At 33.9% G+C, this 22,164-nt stretch overlaps 1 protein-coding gene across 3 annotated transcripts in view; it reads left to right on the top strand.

Moving 5' to 3' along the window:
- Positions 1-13,665, top strand: part of LRRK2 (leucine rich repeat kinase 2) — a 155,875-nt gene extending 142,210 nt beyond the window's left edge. For 2 of the 3 annotated variants that reach the window (XM_082665511.1, XM_082665513.1), the window contains 4 exons: positions 3,252-3,404; positions 4,667-4,879; positions 6,688-6,755; positions 11,242-13,665. In XM_082665511.1, coding sequence (XP_082521637.1) covers positions 3,252-3,404; positions 4,667-4,879; positions 6,688-6,755; positions 11,242-11,363 — 556 coding nt within the window. In that variant the 3' untranslated portion in view covers positions 11,364-13,665. The remainder of the gene's footprint in view (positions 1-3,251; positions 3,405-4,666; positions 4,880-6,687; positions 6,756-11,241) is intronic. The other variant, XM_082665512.1, reaches the window with a different exon arrangement.
- Positions 13,666-22,164: the final 8,499 nt, after the last annotated feature.

Here is a 22,164-nt window from a genome sequence, read left to right on the forward strand (position 1 = left end):
GCAACTCATTTACCATATTTTTCATTTTTATTCTTTACAATCAAGTCAGTAATGCTATTGATAATCCCAAACAAAGATCTTTCAAAATGCGTACTTTATTTTTCTATTGTAAATTTAAATATTCATTATAGAACTTAGAAAGCAGAGGAACATTAAAAAATCACCCAGTCTAATCACATTTGGGATAAAATATGAAAACTCATAGTAATTTTAGTAGTATCTATCAATCTAATTTTTTATTATTTTCATTATCTCTGTATCAAATTAAACATGGAATTTGAGAGGCAGCAACTCATTATTTTACTAAAGATATGGATTTAACACATGTATTTTGTATAATTTTCTTTGTTCTTTCTTTTTTTATTGAGGTATAGTTGATTTACAATATTATATAAGTTCCAGGGGTACAACATAGTGATTCACAATTTTTAAAGTTTATATTCCATTTATAGTTATAAACTATTGGCTATATTCCCTGTGTTGTACTATATATTGTTATAGCTTATTTATTTTATACATAGTAGTTTGTACCTCTTAATCCTCTAACATTATCTTGGCCCTCCCCCCCTTCCCTATCCCAACTGGTAAACACTAGTCTGTTCTCTGTATCTGTGAGTCTGTTTCTATTTTGTTATATTCACTAGTTTGTTTTATTTTTTAGATTCTATGTAAAAGTGATATCAAACAGTATTTGTTTTTCTTTTACTTATTTCACTTATCATAATAACCTCTAAGTCCATCCATGTTGTTGCAAATGGCAAAATTTCATTCTTTTTTATAGCTGGGTATTATTCTATTTTATATGTATATATACCACATCTTCTTTATCCATTCATCTGTTGATGGACACTTAGGTTGCTTCCATATCTTGGCTATTGTAAATAATGCTACTATGAATATTAAGGTGTGTGTATCTTTTCAAATTAGTGTTTTCATTTTTTTGGATAAATACCCAGGAGTGGAATTGCTGGGGCATATGGTAGTTCTATTTTTAGTTTTTTGAGAAACCTCCATACTGTTTCCCACAGTGGCTGCACCAATTTACATTCTCACCAACAGTGTATGAGGTTTCCCTTTTCTCCACATTCTTGCCAATATTTATTATTTGTGGTTTTTTTGATGAGAGCCATTCTGACAGGTGTGAGGTGATATCTCACTGTGGTTTTAATTTGTATTTCTCTGATGATTAATGATGTTGAGCATCTTTTCATGTGCCTGCAGACCATCTGTATGTCTTCTTTGGAAAAACGTCTGTTCAGGTCTTCTGCCCATTTTTTAATTGGGTTTTTTGTTTTTTCTGATGTTGAGTTATAGGAGCTGTCTATATATTATGGATATTAACCCCTTATCAATCGTATCATTTGCAAATATCTTCTTCCATTCAGTAGGTTGTCTTTTCATTTTGTTGATGGTTTCCTTTGCTGTGCAAAAGCTTTTAAGTTTACTTAGGTCCCATTGTTTATTTTTGCTGTTATTTTCTTTGCTTTAGGAGACAGATCCCCCCAAAAAATTTTGTTACAATTTAAACCAAAGAGTGCTCAGCCTATGTTTTCTTCTAAGAGTTTTATGGTACTTAATCTTACATTTAAGTCTTTAATCCACTTTGAGTTTATTTTTGTATATGCTGTTAGAGAATCTTCTATATTTCATTCTTTTCCATGTAGCTGTTTTTCCTGTTTTTCTAGCACCACTTATTGAAGACACTGTCTTTTCTCCATTGTGCATTCTTGCCTTCTTTGTTGTAGATTAATTGAACATAAGTGGGTGGGTTTATTTCTGGTCTCTTATATTCCATTGATGTATGTGTTTGTTTTTGTGCCAGTACCATACTGTTTTGATTACTGTAGCTTGTAATATAGTCCGGAGTCAGGGAGTGTGATTCCTTAAGTTATGTTCTTTCTCAAGATTGTTTTGGCTATTCAGGTCTTTTGTATTTCCATACAAATTTTTAAAATTATTTGTTCTTGTTCTGTGAAAAATGCCATTGGTATTTTAATAGGGATTGCATTGAATATGTAGATTGCCTTGGGTAGTATGGTCGTTTTAACAATATTAATTCTTCCAATCCATGAACACGGTGTAGCTTTCCATCAGTTTGCGTCATCTTCAGTTTCTTTCATCAGAGTCTTACAGTTTTCTGAGTACAGCTCTTTTATCTGCTGTAGTAGGTTTATTCCTTGTTATTTTATTCTTTTTGATGCAGTTGTTAATGGGATTGTTTCCTTAATTTCTCTTTCTGATTGTTCGTTGTTAGTGTATAGAAATGCAACAGATTTCTGTATCCTGCAAATTTAGTGAATTCATTGATGAGCTCTAGTAGTTTTCTGGTAGCAACTTTAGGATTTTCTATGTATAGTATCATGTCATCTGCAAACAGTGACAGTTTCACTTCTTCCTTTCCAGTTTGGATTCCTTTTATTTCTTTTTCTTGTCTGATAGCTGTGTCTACTTCCAGTATTATGTTGAATAAAAGTAGCGAGAGTGGGCATCCTTGTCTTGGTCCTGATCTTAGAGGGAACGCTTTCAGGTTTTCGCCATTGAGAATGATGTTAGCTATGTGCTTGTCATATATGGCCTGTATTATGTTGAGATATGTTCCCTCTATGACTACTTTCTGTCGAGTTTTTATCATAAATGGATGTTGAATTTTGTCAAAAGCCTTTTCTGCCTCTATTGAGATGATCGTATGATTTTTATTCTTCAGTTTGTTAATGTGGTGTGATTGATTTGTGGATATTGTGGATATTTGTGGATATTGAAAAATCCTTGCATTGCTGGGTTAAATCCTACTTGATAATGGTATATGATCATTTTAATGTATTGTTGGATTTGGTTTGCTAATATTTTGTTGAGGATTTTTGCATCTATGTTTATCAGTGATACTGGCCTGTAATTTTCTTTTTTATGTGTTTTCTTTGTGTGGTTTTTAGTATTGAGGTGATGCTGGCCTCATAGAATGAATTCAGGAGCATTCCTTCCTCTAATATTCTGAAATATTTTGAGAAGGATAGATGTTAAAACTCTTCTCTAAATGATTGGTAGAATTCATTTGTGGAGCTCTCTGGTCCTGGACTTTTGTTCGCAAAGTATTCTATTCAGGGGATAATATGAAATAATTGCCAAATACTCTAGCCTGTTTCTTTTTCAAAATAGTGTTAATCCTTTATATGCATTAAGAGCTAACATAATAAGGTTGCATTATATTTTGAAATACTAGAAAAATGAAATGACATTCTTTTCTTTCCCCCTAGGTTTTCTTATGCATCGTTCAGTGATTCCAACATCATAGCAGTGGTGGTAGACACGGCTCTTTATGTTGCTAAGAAAAATAGCCCATTTGTGGAAGTATGGGACAAGAAGACTGAAAAACTCTGTGAACTGATAGACTGTGTGCACTTTTTAAAGTAAATTATTATTTTTTTAATTTTATTGTGAAAAGAATACTACATGAGACCTACCCAATTAACAAAATTTTAAGTGTACAATATGTTGTTGACTGTAGGTACAGTGTCATTGGTTCTTTATTTTATGCCTGTAAGAGCTGTCCTTACACTTCATATTTCACAGAGAGAGGAAGTATGGCTTATTTTTCTTCCTTTCTACTTCTAAATGGAAAAATGTTAAAAAAAAAAAACAAACAACCCTCAGAAACAAAATTGTTAATGCTTTTCAGCACCATCTGTTGGTATCCAACAAATTTCATTTTTGAAAAAAATTAGGCACATAATAGATATGGTTTCCTCAAGGTATTACAAAGAAAAAGTCACAAAACAATATAAAATATGGGTGAAAAAATGTACTGGATTGACCAGTGCACTAAGGAGGGAAGATCAAGATGCCAGACTGAGGCCGCAGTGCTCAGTCTGATACAGTGTGTCGGAGACTTCCCATCAAGCACATCCCTTGTTTGCTGCTGCTGGCACACAGGACCATTGCCAGCCTTATTTGCTAGCTACTTCATAGTTTTGTTCTGGTTTTACAGTATAGATTTTTTTATCTGCTGGAGAACATTTAGATTATATACTGTATCCATAAAATTAGATTTCAGAGTTTACTTTCCTAACATCTTCTTAGTTTTTCTCTGGATGGTGAGGAAATTTATGTTCAGAAGAGCTGACAGTTCTGCCTGGTAAAGGGTCCCTTACTTCATGAAATTCTTTTACTTCTGGATACCTCATTTTTGTCATGAATTACTCATTAGCTCAGTGAAAAATTCAGTCGTTTGTATTCATATCTTTTACATGTAGATGATTATAATTTTATTTTCCTCTATAACTTTTAGACTTCATAAAAACCTTTTGAAACTAACTTTTTTTTCCTTTATATTGGACAAATTGGTTCTTTTTTTTTTGCTGGATTACATAGGCTTATTAATAAAAATTGTATCTATCTTATTTATTTCAGAATTTCTTGAAGTTAGGAGACAATTGTGTTATCTTTTGTCATTTATGCTTTATGTAGTAAAACGTGACTCTTTGACATACTATATTTAGCAAAATTAGTTCTGTACAATTTTAATAGTATGTAATGTATGCTGTCATGTATTCATAATTTAAAATGTTATATATGTGTGTGTGTGTCTGTATATACAGAGAGAGACACACATTTTTTTTATCTCTTTATTTCTGAAAAAAGTATTAATGCATACTTTCCTTACGGTTTTTAGGGAGGAGCTGGTCAAAGCAAACAAGGAAGCGAAACACCAAATGTCTTATTCTGGGAGAGTGAAAACTCTCTGCCTCCAGAAGAACACTGCCCTCTGGATAGGGACTGGGGGGGGGCATATCTTACTCCTTGATCTTTCAGCTCGTCGAATCATCTGTATAATTCACAGCTTTTGTGATTCTGTTAGGGCCATGATGACTGCACAGTTAGGCAAGTTTCTTTCCTTTAGATCTTTTTTTTCATATTCTATAAAAATATGTTTTTATTTTAAATTTAAGTTTTCTCTTCACTTTCCAGCGTCATGTGAAGTGTCTCAGAAGTTCACAGTGAAATTTTGCAGGATGTATTTTGAATAGGGCCCTTAAAAACACGGAGGGAATTGATGTTTTTAGTCCCATAAGAGAAGCAGATTATTCTAACTGACACTAAATTTGGGTCTTACTTTCTCTTTGTTCTTTATAATTAAGAGAAAAACATATAATGTTGAGTATTTTTAAGTTTTTGACCAAAGAAATTAAAACAGATGTTTATTTTGATCATAGTTTAAGCTTCCTACTAGTTTTTCATTCTATAAATAAATTTATATTCTTGTAGCAATATATGCCGAACTTCACAATTTACAAATATTGACAAATCATAATGTTTTACTCAAGCTTTTATGTTTTATCTTGTTACTCCTTTTCTACTTAAGTATGAAAAAATCATGATAGCACATGATACTCACACTTAACTATCTTCTTTTGACTATTTGCTTTAGGGAATAGACTTAGTATATATAGAGTTGATCACAAAAATGGGGTTAAGTTCTGCAAAACTAGAGTTAATGTAGCTTTAGCAAATGAGAAATAAAATGTTTAACAGGGTAAAGAGAATAGTAAATTCCTTTTACAGGAATATATTAAGGGCTGAGATAAATGTTTCTCCTCAACCTCACCCATTGTCCATGAATGGGTGTCAGAGTTGCACAGGAGTTAGAATGAGGTGCTCCTAGTGACTGGTGACTACCAGGACACACGTCCACACCAGCAAAGTAGTAGGTGTGCAGGGGGTCGTCCCTCTAGTCTTACTCACCAAGGTTGTTTTATCCTTTAATTTAATTTGTATGTATTGAGTTGGCCAAAAAGTTCATTCGGGTTTTTCCGTACGAACTTTTTGGCCAGCCCAATACTTTGGCATCCAAATGGTTGTTCATTACTGACATTATAGTGAGATTTCAATGGGTTTTATTGATTTTTTAAATAATTTAAACTTAATGTACAATGTATGGCATGATCTGGCTTCACTGTAGTTCTCTAGCCCTTATCATTTGCCATATTCCTCTCTGCTCTTTCTGGTCTAGAAGAACATTCAGTCCCTCTTAAATACTATGCTTCACCCTACCTCAAGGTTTTATGTGTGTGGTTTCATCTTCTGCCTAGTTAACTTAGTTACTGAGTAGTAACTAATCTCCTCACTAGACCGTAAACTCCATGTGGGTTGGCTCTGCTTGTGTTTGTTCCCTTTTATTCCCATGGCCTAGCCTAGGGCCTAGTACATAGAGGCTTTTTATAAATATTTGTTGAATAAATTATTGAATGACTTGAGAATAAAGTATGGTTATGTGACAGGGTATCAGTATATTATCTGTCCATGCAGCTCTCTATCCAGATGCTTCACATTTGACCAGTGCCTTATAGTATCCAAAGCACTTTCGCACACACTATCTCTTCGACATATAACTTTGGCTGGAGGGGTACTGTATAAATATTGAACCCATTTTGCAGAAAGGTTAAGCTATTTTCTCAGATTCACACAATTAATAAGAATGATAATAAGGAGTAGATCACAAATTTTCTAACTTTAAAAAATTTCTGGTCATCTTGGAGAGTTTTTTTATTCAGTATACTTGAGGGATCTCATAAATAATGGAATTGTAAGTTAAGTTCCAAGGTTTTTGTGTCTTAAATATGAACAGTTGTACTCTTTGAAGTCCAACTTATTATATTGTTTTAACAGAAAACTTTTATTTTTTTATAAAGGAAGCCTTAAAAATGTCATGCTGGTTTTGGGGTATAACCGGAAGAGTATTGAAGGTATGCAACATCAAAAAGGTAATGTTTAATAGGATATACTGGATTCCAAGCAGAGTGCAATGATGTGAATGATTATAACATATTATGTGTTTATACATTTACAGTAAATATTACATATGCTATAAAACTTTAGGCATTTTTAATTGGTAGCTTCTTTATAGTGCAAATAATTTATTTTTTATTTTATTTTATTTTTTTAACATCTTTATTGGGGTATAATTGCTTTACAATGGTGTGTTAGTTTCTGCTTTATAACAAAGTGAATCAGTCATACATAAACATATATTCCCATATGTCTTCCCTCCTGCGTCTCCCTCCCTCCCACCCTCCCTATCCCACCCCTCCAGGCTGTCACAGGGCACCGAGCCAATATCCCTGTGCCATGTGGCTGCTTCCCACTAGCTATCTACCTTACTACGTTTGTTAGTGTGTATATGTCCGTGACTCTCTCTCGCCCTGTCACAGCTCACCCTTCCCCCTCCCCATAACCTCAAGTCCGTTCTCTAGGAGGTCTGCGTCTTTATTCCTGCCTTACCCCTAGGTTCTTCATGACATTTTTTTTTCTTAAATTCCATATATATATGTTAGCATACGGTATTTGTCTTTTTCTTTCTGATTTACTTCACTCTGGATGACAGACTCTAGGTCTATCCACCTCATTACAAATAGCTCAATTTCGTTTCTTTTTATGGCTGAGTAATATTCCATTGTATATATGTGCCACATCTTCTTTATCCATTCATCTGATGATGGGCACTTAGGTTGCTTCCATCTCCGGGCTATTGTAAATAGAGCTGCAATGAACATTGTGGTACATGACTCTTTTTGAATTTTGGTTTTCTCAGGGTATATGCCCAGTAGTGGGATTGCTGGGTCATATGGTAGTTCTATTTGTAGTTTTTTAAGGAACCTCCATACTGTTCTCCATAGTGGCTGAACCAATTCACATTCCCACCAGCAGTGCAAGAGTGTTCCCTTTTCTCCACACTCTCTCCAGCCTTTATTGTTTCTGGATTTTTTGATGATGGCCATTCTGACTGGTGTGAGATGATATCTCATTGTAGTTTTGATTTGCATTTCTCTAATGATTAATGATGTTGAGCATTCTTTCATGTGTTTGTTGGCAGTCTGTATATCTTCTTTGGAGAAATGTCTATTTAGGTGTTCTGCCCATTTTTGGATTGGGTTGTTTGTTTTTTTGTTATTGAGCTGCATGAGCTGCTTGTAAATTTTGGAGATTAATCCTCTGTCGGTTGCTTCATTTGCAAATATTTTCTCCCATTCTGACGGTTGTCTTTTGGTCTTGTTTATGGTTTCCTTTGCTGTGCAAAAGCTTTGAAGTTTCATTAGGTCCCATTTGTTTATTTTTGTTTTTATTTCCATTACTCTAGGAGGTGGGTCAGAAAGGATCTTGCTGTGATTTATGTCATAGAGTGTTCTGCCTATGTTTTCCTCTAAGAGTTTGATAGTTTCTGGCCTTACATTTAGGTCTTTAATCCATTTTGAGCTTATTTTTGTGTATGGTGTTAGGGAGTGATCTAATCTCATACTTTTACATGTACCTGTCCAGTTTTCCCAGCACCACTTATTGAAGAGGCTGTCCTTTCTCCACTGTACATTCCTGCCACCTTTATCAAAGATAAGGTGTCCATATGTGCATGGGTTTATCTCTGGGCTTTCTATCCTGTTCCATTGATCTATCTTTCTGTTTTTGTGCCAGTACCATACCGTCTTGATAACTGTAGCTTTGTAGTATAGTCTGAAGTCAGGGAGCCTGATTCCTCCAGTTCCTTTTTTCGTTCTCAAGATTGCTGTGGCTATTCGGGGTCTTTTGTGTTTCCATACAAATTGCAAAATTTTTTGTTCTAGTTGTGTGAAAAATGCCAGTGGTAGTTTGATAGGGATTGCATTGAATCTATAGATTGCTTTGGGTAGTAGAGTCATTTTCACAATGTTGATTCTTCCAATCCAAGAACATGGTATATCTCTCCATCTATTTGTATCATCTTTAATTTCTTTCATCAGTGTCTTATAATTTTCTGCATACAGGTCTTTTGTCTCATTAGGTAGGTATATTCCTAGATATTTTATTCTTTTTGTTGCAGTGGTAAATGGGAGTGTTTTCTTGATTTCACTTTCAGATTTTTCATCATTAGTATATAGGAATGCCAGAGATTTCTGTGCATTAATTTTGTATCCTGCCACTTTACCAAATTCATTGATTAGCTCTAGTAGTTTTCTGGTAGCATCTTTAGGATTCTCTATGTATAGGATCATGTCATCTGCAAACAGTGACAGCTTTACTTCTTCTTTTCCAATTTGAATTCCTTTTATTTCCTTTTCTTCTCTGATTGCTGTGGCTAAAACTTCCAAAACTATGTTGAATAACAGTGGTGAGAGTGGGCAACCTTGTCTTGTTCCTGATCTTAGTGGAAATGCTTTCAGTTTTTCACCATTGAGGATGATGTTGGCTGTGGGCTTGTCATATATGGCCTTTATTATGTTGAGGAAAGTTCCCTCTATGCCTACTTTCTGCAGGGTTTTTATCATAAATGGGTGTTGAATTTTGTCAAAAGCTTTCTCTGCATCTATTGAGATGATCATATGGTTTTTCTCCTTCAATTTGTTAATATGGTTTATCACATTGATAGATTTGCGTATATTGAAGAATCCTTGCGTTCCTGGAATAAACCCCACTTGATCATGGTGTATGATCCTTTTAATGTGCTGTTGGATTCTGTTTGCTAGTATTTTGTTGAGGATTTTTGCATCTATGTTCATCAGTGATATTGGCCTGTAGTTTTCTTTCTTTGTGACATCCTTGTCTGGTTTTGGTATCAAGGTGATGGTGGCCTTGTAGAAGGAGTTTGGGAGTGTTCCTCCCTCTGCTATATTTTGGAAGAGTTTGAGAAGGATAGGTGTTAGCTCTTTAAATGTTTGATAGAATTCGTCTGTGAAGCCGTCTGGTCCTGGGCTTTTCTTTGTTGGAAGATTTTTAATCTCAGTTTCAATTTCAGTGCTTGTGATTGGTCTGTTCATATTTTCTATTTCTTCCTGATTCAGTCTTGGCAGGTTGTGCATTTCTAAGAATTTGTCCATTTCTTCCAGATTGTCCATTTATTGGCATAGAGTTGCTTGTAGTAATCTCTCATGATCTCTTTTATTTCTGCAGTGTCAGTTGTTACCTCTCCTTTTTCATTTCTAAATCTATTGATTTGAGTCTTCTCCCTTTTTTTCTTGATGAGTCTGGCTAGTGGTTTATCTGTTTTGTTTATCTTCTCAAAGAACCAGCTTTTAGTTTTATTGATCTTTGCTATTGTTTCCTTCATTTCTTTTTCATTTATTTCTGATCTGATTTTTATGATTTCTTTCCTTCTGCTAGCTTGGGGGTTTTTTTGTTCTTCTTTCTCTAATTGCTTGAGGTGCAAGGTTAGGTTGTTTATTCTAGATGTTTCCTGCTTCTTGAGGTGGGCTTGTATCGCTATAAACTTCCCCCTTAGAACTGCTTTTGCTGCATCCCACAGGTTTTGGGTCGTTGTGTCTCCATTGTCATTTGTTTCTAGGTATTTTTTGATTTCCTCTTTGATTTCTTCAGTGATCACTTCATTATTAAGTAGTGTATTGTTTAGCCTCCATGTGTTTGTATTTTTTACAGATCTTTTCCTATAATTGATATCTAGTCTCATGGCGTTGTGGTCAGAAAAGATACTTGATACAATTTCAATTTTCTTAAATTTACCAAGGCTTGATTTGTGACCCAAGATATGATCTATCCTGGAGAATGTTCCATGAGCACTTGAGAAAAATGTGTATTCTGTTGTTTTTGGATGGAGTGTCCTATAAATATCAATTAAGTCCATCTTGTTTAATGTATCATTTAAAGCTTGTGTTTCCTTATTTATTTTCATTTTGGATGATCTGTCCATGGGTGAAAGTGGGGTGTTTAAGTCCCCTACTATGAATGTGTTACTGTCGATTTCCCCTTTTATGGCTGTTAGTATTTGCCTTATGTTATAGTGCAAATAATTTAGATATAAATCTTTAAAATTAAGTTTTAGTTATTTAGCAGTGTTAAGTATTTATTTTTCAGGTGAAATAGAGATTTCAACCACTATAAAATGAGAACTAGCTCAAACCTAAACTAAATATGGATATTTTTCCTTACATATTACCTATATGCATATTATGTCTGATTTTGAACAGTGTTTGAAAATCTTTATTTCTTTCAGAAAATGAAGTGTTATAGGTTATTAAAGGTCCACACTTATTAAAGTTTAATAGTTATAGAACAAAATACATTATAGAATGTATTTTAAACATTTTCCAAATGTAATTTCTTATAAACGGCAATAATTTAGTACATTATTTACATACACACACACACACACACACACACACACACACACACATTTGTCCAAGGCAACTAAATATAAATTAACAAAAAGTAAAATAAAAATGTCTCATGGCAGATCTTTGAAACATGATTTGTTTTTTAATTTTCTAGAGATACAGTCCTGCTTGTCTGTTTGGGACATCAATCTTCCACATGAAGTGAAAAATTTAGAAAAACATATTGGAGTGAGAAAAGAATTAGCTGAAAAAATGAGAAGAATATCTGTTGAATAAGAGAGATCTTGGAAATCTTTGTCTTTGGATGGGAAAATTATTATCTTGTAAATATTCTTTTAAAAATGTTTATATATAAAAAGGGTATTTCAGGGCTTCCCTGGTGGCGCAGTGGTTGAGACTCCGCCTGCCGATGCAGGGGACGCGGGTTCATGACCCGGTCTGGGAGGATCCCACATGCCGCGGAGCGGCTGGACCCGCGAGCCATGGCCGCTGAGCCTGCGCGTCCTGAGCCTGTGCTTCCCAACGGGAGAGGCCACAACAGTGAGAGGCCCGCGTACCGCAAAAAAAAAAAAAAAAAAAAAAAAGGGTATTTCCACTACTTGCTGTTTGCTACTGTGTATATGAAGGACTGTTTATAGGTTTTATTTTGTAAAAATGTATAAAATTAATGTTTCTTATATATCCTAATTAATCTTGTGGATTAAGTAATGAAAGGAAATCGAAAAAGTACTTAATTGCAGTACTCGTAGTGAAATTTACAAAGTGGATAATTTTTTGTTTTGTTACTCATAATGAAGGTAAACTTTATTTTACATTCTGTGATTGACAGGTCTATTGCTGGACTACTTTCTAGATATTCTATAAAATAGAATAAAAATGTTAGAACAGTTTTACATGTAATACATTCCTTCTTAGATTGCTTTTAAATGAAGTTATCATATATGCTTGTAAATAGTCAGTGAATTTGCACTAATAAAGCCCTTTGTTGGGATGTGAGTTCTTTTTGTTCCTGATGTAAGCAGTGCATCTCATACAACTTCACTTTATCTAAAAGAAAATGCCATGAAACGTGCTGATAAGAAACCAACATATTGTCAAAATCCTCCTCTCCAAGAAAGACATAGCCACTCTCTTTTCCTATATTACAACTCTGCCTTTGAATATGGAACCCTGAAGTTTTATAATTGGTGTAAATAAAATGTTCAGTCCTTCAAGTGATATTTTTATGTTTTAATTTTGATTCTAAGTGCTAAGCCAGACCACTGGCTACTTGTTCCTAATTTTCTTCACTCCAAATGTTTCTACTCTTCTTCCTAAATTTGTGACCCTGCAAATTCTACATCATTCAGGTAGAAACTATTTTCAGAATTATAGAATTCTACAACTCCCACTAAGACCATTGGGACAAGAATGTAACATACCAGTTTGCTGAAGAAGAGAGGAGCTTTAGCTATAATTGTACCTGTTAACCTAGTCTTCTAAATTATACTTAAATTGTTTAAAAAAATTCCCATGGTAGGAGTATCGGGGCTGAGTACCTAGGTAACCATTTAAATGTCATTTCTGCTTTAAGAAAATACATTTTTGGTAAATCTGTTGACCCTGGCCAATATTTATAATTTCAAACAATTCCCTATGATAGGATAACTAGCCCATTTAATAATCTCAAAACTGAGAATTTTATTATATGAAGACTAAATTTCTTTATATTAAGGGTAATTACTAAATTCTTAACCCTGAAAGGTTCTCCATTTTTCAGAGGACCTATATTTTAATTTGTTGTGTAGTTCAAAAAAAAGTCAGAAATGATGGAGCTATTTGTTCCTGTGATATTTCTCATTGTTACTTTGTATTCATATGCCAAAGACAATTATGGAGAAATAGGTAAATGAACATTGTATTTAAATGAAGCAATAAACATTTTTTAAAGCATGTTTGTGAATTTTAAAACTTTGTGATAATGTTTTATTTTTCACATATAAGTCTGTAATCCATCTAAACTTTGTATTCATCTGTGTATGTGACATTCCGCTATAGGAGTTGCTAACTGAAGTATTCTCCTGGAGCTTTATTCAATTTTCTATAGTACAACTAGTTGTCAGGATCTCGGGATAAAACCCAATGGGCATAATGTATTCTATTTTCAAATTCTCATAAAAATTTTCTTAAGAAGAATGGTTCACTCTTGAGTACTGTTAAAAAAATAAGACTTTAGAACAACCGATTTATTAAAAAAATAGTCATTTAATTTTTTTTTCTGATTTGAACCCTAGTGTAAACTGCTAATCATTATCAAAACGTAAGCATTTATCTTAACAGAAAATATACTTTGAGGGAAGTTTAGATATAAAGAAAAGGGAGCTTCTCTGAATCTAATTCTGGCAGGCATTATTGATTATGTGTGAACTATTTATTTTTCATCTGGATGGTAAGATATATTGATGAAACAGAACAGAAGTAGCAAAAAAGATTGCCTTCTTGTCAGTTCTATTGCTGCTTACTGATTTACTTTTCTATCCTACATTGGTCTAAATTCCATGTCGGCCTATTACAGCAAGGGGATTTCCTCGTGTCAAAATGAAAGTGGTACTTGCAAAGAGTTAACAGGATTTTTTTCTGTATTTACTGAAATAAGCATATTAAGTGCAACTCTGTCAATGGTATTAACTATGGACATACTTAATTTTTTAATATGAAGATCAGTGTACTTGATAGGGTTTATGATTTTCTCTCCTCCAATGAATTGCCTGTGGCTGCTGATTTCCAGATGGTACATCCCTATTCTGAGCTGGGTAATGTTTTGTGTACAGAGTGGAGTGAGATTACTCTGATTTTTTGTTGTTGGGGGGTGGGGTAGGAGTGGGAGTAGAGAGAGCGGTGTAGTGGAAGATCATCCAATGAAAACTCTTCTGCCTTAGCACAGAATTATTTTTTCTATGTAACTTCCATGTACTACACTCAACATCTCTTTGCTCCCTTCCCCTCCTACAATATGGGTTTTTAAAAAATTTATCTGTTTCATATCCACTATGTTTGAGCTACATTACTGGCTAGCACAATGCTCCTGGCACATAATTATATATGGGAAATTTAATTTGGCATTCAAAACCTTCTATGAATTTCTGATAATTTCTGGACAGTTCTTTCTTCTTGCAGTAGGAGATTATAAAATAAATGAGATCATTTCAGTTTTATGTGACTAGAATTCTTGAATAAAGGTGGGAGTATCTTTGTTTAGCGAGAGAGATTTTATTTCAAAGATGAACATAAATTCAGCCACATACAATAGAATGTCTTCACTGATATATATTTATTTCAAAAGTAAACACAAGTAGTAACAATATGTAGCAATACCCTTAGTGAAATGTTAGTCTTTTAAGTCAACTCAATCCCATTTTCATAAAATGCCCTCAATTATTTTGTACATTTTGGTGTTCCATAAAGATAATTAGTATGTGTCAATTACAGATAAATAAGTTGTCCTTCATCCATAACTATTGACATTTTACTCTTTACCTCCACTTTTTGGTTTATTGACTTTATATTAAAGAATATGGTTCTCCAGGTGTTGACTTACTTTCTAAATGTCATGATATAAATTGGTCTATAAATTATTTAATTGTTCCTTCAAGTAATTTTTACATTTTCAAGGTAATGTAAATAGGAAGAGAGAAAACTGACATAACTTGAAACAGTGACTGAAGGAGATTTTTATAGCAGAATTGCACATAATGGAAAAAGTAAAGAAATAGTCAACCTGTCTTCAATCCCTAGTTGAAGGCCTACCTGTCAAAAACATGTAGAAAAATCTCCCTTGAAAGTTTACACACACAGCAGAATTAATCTTTTAAAATTTCTTTTTTTGTTCTATGTGTCAGATTCAAAAAATTTGTAGAAGTTAGGAGATGTGCTCTGGGCTCCTGGGCCTGACCCCATCTCCTTGTGCCAGCCATGTTGCTTAATCTGTCTTCATGTTAATGTCCTCAGATGTCAAAAGGGACAAAAATACTATCACATACAGTTGTTGTGAGAAGCATATTCTTATCACTTTTATCCCCAAACCTAAAAGAACTGTTAGCTGCTTTATATTTGTTGATGAGAGAAAGGTGAATTTTGACGTCTGAAGCTGGTAGACGGAGCCAATATTCTGCTGATTATTCATTCTGCTGTGTTACTTGAGTGACAGACTAAGGCCTCTGGATTATATATCATGGGTATCAGAGATCGAGAAAGCTAGTAACTTGGCATCCTGTCAAACTAATACTTTGAATATTTGCTTAGCATTTATTTAGTGGAAGCTGGGAGAAACTGACTTTGTGTTAATAAAAGTAGTATGAAAACAAATTGGCTTTGGTTTTGTTTCCAGTTGGCAATGATTTGGAGAAGTCCATCTGCTGAAAACTAAAAAGCCTAGGTAAACAGAAGGAAAAGATCTGGTAAGATGGCATAGAAGTATCAAGCTGAAATTAAAGTGAAGGTGAAGACAAAGACTTAAGCAGAACACCAAAGCTGTTTTTCCTGTGAGCATTTGCTGATCCTAGTGAACATAGCGACAGTTTTCTCAGCTTCAAAAGGATTGAAGGACAAAGGACAAATCCCAACACACTCCAAGGTCAGGAATCAAATATAGACAGGTATTCCCACTGGGCTGGAACATGAAGGAATACGTCTCCGTAAGCGAGAAGAGGAACTGTCCCATCCTCTCCCTACTGGGGACAGCAAGCTTCTGGGAAGGCCCATAAGTCATCCTTCCTGGAGTTACAACCCAAATTCGCATCATCTATATTATTTTTAAAAAATCACCCAAGCTATTAATTAAATGAAAAGTGTTTTAAAGTCCTGGAATTAGCTAGGGAGAAAGCAAAGTCTTTAGATTTTGTTAGATATATATGTATATATTGACAATGTATATAGTGTCAATTCTTGAGTACCCACTAAAAGAATAAGTACAGAGTATATAATTCCCAAATTAGTTGAGGGGGAAAAAATAAATTACAAAATATTTTTCAATCCAAATAAAAGTAAGAAATGACTAAATAGAAACAAAAAAAGGGGACTGATAAAAAATAGTTCATAGGTATAAAACCTAATGTATCAGTGCTTAAATAAAATGTAAATGAATTAAATGATCCACTTGATAAGATTTTGAGACTTAATAAAAATCCATGTGTGCATTAAATGATACATCTAAAATTTAAGTATATTTAAGTGTTGAAATACATATATACAATTAATAACCAAAATGAAGCCAAGGCAGCAATATTAATGTCAGACAAAAAAACTTAAAGGCAAACATCATACCAGAAATAAAGAGGATTATTTCATAATGGCAAAATGTTTAATCCACCGTAAAGACATAAATTTTAAATTTATATGCACAATATGCATTAAAATTTATATAATCACATATTCTCAAATATTGGGTTGGCAAAAAGTTCATTTGGGTTTTTCCGTAAGATGGTATGCATAAATTAGCAAAACTACAAGGAATAGTTAGACAACAGAGTGAAAGATTTTAACATACCTCTCTCAATAATGGAGCAACTAGACAGAAGAAGAACAAATGAGTGAGGGCAGAGGTTTGAACAGCACAGTGAATAACTGACATGATGGACATATGAAGAACATGGCAACCAATATCTTTACCGTATGTGTTTTTTTCACTCTAGATATTTTATTTAATATCTTGAATTAACAAACTTATACATAAGCTCTCAAAGTTACAAGTTTATTTTGTAATAAACTTTGATTTAAAATGTCTTAGTTTCAGGTGTATAGCAAAGTGATTCAGCTATATATATATGTGTATATACACACACACACACATATATATTCTTTTTTAGATTCTTTTCCATTATAAGTTATTAAAAGATATTGAGTATAGTCCCCTGTGCTATAAAGTAGGTCTTTGTTGGTTACCTATTTCATATATAGTAGTGTGTATATGTTAATCCCAAACCCCTAATTTATCCCTTCCCCCTTTTTTTTCAAATGCAAAGAACATTTACAAAACTGACCATAAAAGGGCCCATACATCATTAAGGTCATCATTTAATTTTAAAGGGCTGAAATCATACAAGTTTATTCTCTCACAAGAATTGAATTAACATAAAATCAGTTGCAAAAAGATGTCACAAGCGAGATTCCCTGGCAAGCAGACTCTGAGATAGAAATTATTGTGCAGGAAGTTCATCAGTTTGTGCTCCCTGAATCCACACGTGGTCAGGGGGAGCAGGGGGGAAGCAAGCACAACGGGTAAAAGGAGAAATTGAGTGTTGTCACAAACATAACAGGGCCTCAGTTAACTTCATGGAGACCTGTGAAGCTTCTACATTAGGGTTGTCCTAGGTTGGGGTGAGGGCCCCAGGCCAGTTATTAGATGTGGGATACCTGAAGAAGGCAGAGTAACCTTGGGCATTTCAACACTTTCAGCAGAGGCATCTCTAGGAGCAGGCTGTCAGATAAGTTTACAACCTTCCCAGCAACTGGGGGAGTGGATCCTGGGTGGCAATGAACAACATCTATGGTTGATAACTAAAATTCTGATATATTTTGAAAGTAATAAATACATGTGTAAACAACCAATTGCTTGAGTGAATTTGTTAATTCTGGTGAAATTGGGGTGAGGTTTTGAAGGATTTATAGGGACAGAAGACATAAATGAAGTCCTACCCAACATGGGGAGTCTAGTTGTAGATTCACTCCTCAAATAAAGCTGTAACCCCAAAGAAATATACTCTTCGAATAAAGGTAAACCAGACTTCACTCATCCCACAATTTGCAGCCTCTCCCTCCAGGTAAAATTGTGTTGGTGCTGAGCATAGCAAGGTGGTTATAAAAAAATCTGAGATATTGTAACTCTGAATTCGTAATAGATTTACAGACCAAATTTACATGACATGTGTTTCCAAAAAACATCAAGAGACTATTGAAAGCTGTTCCACTGGTATTGATTAGGTGCCTGGAAAAAGAAAACTTACATATTCTCTGGAGGAATAGACATTTATCCTTTCTCTTAAATAACATAAATAAGTTTTTCAAGATAATAAGCAGTGTACAGTTTAATAAACAAAGCCTACAAGAAAAGAAGACAACATGAGCGAGAAGCTTCAGGATCAACTCAGAGGCTGTCTAAGAGTCCAAATATTATTGTAGAATTGTGAAACAGAATCTGAAACAAAGATAAACTTGACAATTTCTTCAGGGGTCAGGAAACCATAATTATGACTAAGGAGATTTGTAAAAGAATCAAGTGGAACTTCTAAAAAGGAAAAATATAATAATTATAGTTAAAAGTGTCATAGATGAGTTTAACAGCATTTTAGACAGGTGAACAAAAAGTTAATAAACTTGAAGATAAATCCAAAGAGATTTTCTGTAATGCAACAGGGATAGCAAAATAGATCAAACATATATACTGAGTAGTCAAGAATCTTGTAGGATGGAGTAAGAATTTCTCACATTTGTCTGATTGGACTATCAGAAGAGGAATAGGGGAGAGGTGTGTTTGAGGAGATAATGGCAAAGAACTGGCTAGAACTGATGAAAGATACCAATCTTTTATACAAGAAACCTTGAGAATCTAAATTTAGATAAATTAAAAGATATCTCCACATAGACAGAATGTCAAATAAAAAGACCTGGGTGATTCTCACAAACATTACACTGAGTGAGAGAAGCAAAACACAAAGAATATACACAGTAAGCTTCCATTCATACAAAAATGAAAAGAAAAACTGAACTCTTGTTTAAGGATGCATAGATAGATGGCAAAACTATAAGCAAGTAAAGAAATGGTGATTACAAATGTCAAGAGAGTGATCATCTCTATAAAGGAGGAAAGGAATTATGATTGAGAAGCAGGCAGGTGGGGGATTCTAGGATGCTGGAAAATGTTCTATCTCTAGACTTAGTTGTTGATTAGATGGGGTTTTGTTGTATAACAATTTCTTAGATTACACATTTATATTTTATTTACTTACTCATGCATGTTATCTCTCAATTTAAAAAGAGGTCACACTAATTACTTGCACTTAATGAGGTAACATTGTCCTGAAAACATATGCTAAAAATTTTCATAAATTTCTGGAGTTCTTATCTCTTTGGGTTTAATTTTTTTTTCCCCAGTCTGTCAAGTGTCAGTAGGGCATATGGTTTGATAAGGAATAAATGATTCATAGGTAATGAAATGTATCACTCATTTCTAGTTAACATCACCACATACTGCCTTACTCAGTTTTAACATTACAATTAAGACTATACATGTAAAATAATTCTGAACTTTTAAGCTTAGAGTGTTGAGTATTAAGACATACTGGAAAGTAGAAAAGCGTAGCAGCTATGGGGCAGATGATTATTTCATTTTTGACATTTATTTCAGCTTCTTGTAAAACATACAGATGGGAATGTTCAGTAGGCAGTTGTGAATGCTGATCCAAGACTCAGAAGAAATTATGGGTCAAAGGCAGATCTGGAAGTGATCTGTTGAGAGGTCATCTGTATTGGTTTGCTAGGGCTGCTATAACAAAGTACCAAAGAGTGGGTGGTTAAACAACAGAGATCTATTTTCCCACAGTTCTGGAGGCTAGAAGTCTAAGATCAAGGTGTTGACAGGGTTGTTTCCTTCTGAGGGCTGTGGGGAAAGGGACTGCTCTAGTCCTCTCTCCTTGGCTTATAGATGGCTATCTTCTCCCTGTGTCTTCAGATTGTCTTACACATGTCTGTTCAAATTTTCTCTTCTTATAAGAACATGAGTTGTATTGGATTGAGGCCCACATTAATGACATTTTAATTTAATTACCTTTTTAAAGAGCCTATCTCCAAATATGGTTATGTTCTGAGGTACTAAGGGTTAGGACTTCAACATATGAATTTTTGAGGGATCACAATTCATTCTATAGCACCATGATTTAAAAATGTGAAAGTGTGAGATGGCCAATGAAGAGGGTCACATTGGAGAAAGAAGGCTCTGGAACACATCTGTATTCAGAACAGACAGAAGAGGACAGCCCAAGGAGGAGACAGTTTAAAGGAGGAGATGATCAGTGGAATCAAAAGAGACAGAACATTCAATAAGGATCTATCAGGACTGAATACAGCAAATAAATGTGGTGTTGAAGCCGTCCATGGTGACCATTTAGAGGACAGGGTTTATAGGATGGAAAGCTGATGGAAGTGGGTTGAGAAGTATGCCTAACTAAGAAGTGCAACAAGAATGAAAAGACAGCAGTGCATGTTAAGAAGTAGAAGAAAGCTAGAAAGAGGGAATTGATACAATAAGTGGGGTGAGGGGGTAATTTTAAAGGACAAATGGTAGAGGGATCTTTGAAAATATGCTTTAGATTGAGCACAAGAAACCATTTCAATGATACAAATGCAGAGAGAAGACATAAAGCTATAGTCAGGGTTATGGTTTACTATAAACCTCTTTATCAAGAGAAGGTCGGTGTTCAAATTCCTTTTAAAATTTTATTCAAAGAAGTTGACATAATAGCTGTAAGTATCAAGGTCACTATAATAGCCTGCTCAGAACCCTGCAAAATTTCTCATTTACTCTAAATCACTATCTGAAAGTCTGTTCCAACATTACCAGTTTCTTCTGCTTACTAAGTATTACTCTAAGAAAATTTGGGGAAGTTAAATTGGAGGTGGCAATTTACTGTAGAAAATTATTTATTGTCTATATCTAATGTTAAATATTAGTTTAATTATTTATATAACTTTGAATAATATTCATTTAAAAATTCAATTGTATTTTTTTTTGGTATGAGTCTTCCCATATAGTAAAAATTTTCTAATTTTCAGACACTCAACTTTTGAATATAATTTCAGGTAATACTATATGAAAGTAGGGAACTTGTTCCACAATCCAAAGAGACACTGTTTAACATTTTCTGTGTTTGCTTCTGGAATAAACGTTATTGATAAAACAAACTATCTTGCTCACCCTGATGCTATTGTTCTTTCAACTGTTGACTTTTCCTCTGGCAGTATATCATTATGTGTACAGACATTTAAGCCACATCCTTTAAAATCAAGAAGGAAACATTTGACTATTGTTCTTTTTGTTGGATGTGCTTTCAAGCTATGTACCGTAGTTATGCAGTGTATGTTTTAGCATTATTACATGGTTTTATCCAAACAATATACTATTACAAAAGAGTTAAATTGCTTAATTTCCTTGTAAAAAGGAGCTACATAATGAGATGCTCCAGAACAAAAATGGGTCTACCTCCTAGAAAAATTATTTTAAGAACACTATTTAACATTTGCTAAGTGGATAGTTTCAATTCCTTTAAAAATACTTTTCCTCTTATAATATCAATAACGGATACTTTGAAACTTTAGAAGGTAAAAAAGAATAACCTGAAGTGAAATCCTAAAAGGAGTGGTCTGAGGAGGAGAGAGGCACTAGGGTCAAACAAATGTGGTTTGTAGCTTACATGCTTTCATGCATAAGCATTGAATTATCTGGTTCTCAATGAAAATTGAAAAAAAAACTCATACCAAGACCACATATATAAATATAGTTTACTGGCATTTTATTGTCTTCTTGACTTTTAGTGTCACTGTAAACCAAATTTTATCTATAGTTATTAACCTTATAGTGAAAAAATTCTAGGACACATCTTAAAACTTTGTAACAATTTTTCAGTACTAGGCAAATCTGAGTTGGTGAAATCAAACAAAACTATAATACTGTTAGTATAGCATTTTCCCTGTGTCATTAACTGAGAATAAATCTGGACTAGAAGGTTCAAATGGTGGGAACTTTTTCTTAACCATCAAGATTTTCTTTGTTTCAGTACAATGTGTCTAACTGAATGCCTGTTATATTATGTTGAAGTGAATCTCAATATAAATAGCTTCAGTACCAACACCTAATTATGATTATTATTATTGACATTATTATTTAATGTAATGTTTATTTTTGAGCCCCCCCCCCAAAATTATTCATTAAATCATTCATTCAGTATTTATTGAGCACCAAGTATGTGCCAGGTTCTTTTCTAGGCACTGGGACTCAGCAGTGAACAAACGACATGAAGATACCTGTCCTAATTGAATTTACATTCTA

This window comes from Grampus griseus (genome assembly GCF_964374135.1).
Source record: "Grampus griseus genome assembly, chromosome: 11".
Classification (NCBI taxonomy): Eukaryota; Metazoa; Chordata; class Mammalia; order Artiodactyla; family Delphinidae; genus Grampus; species Grampus griseus.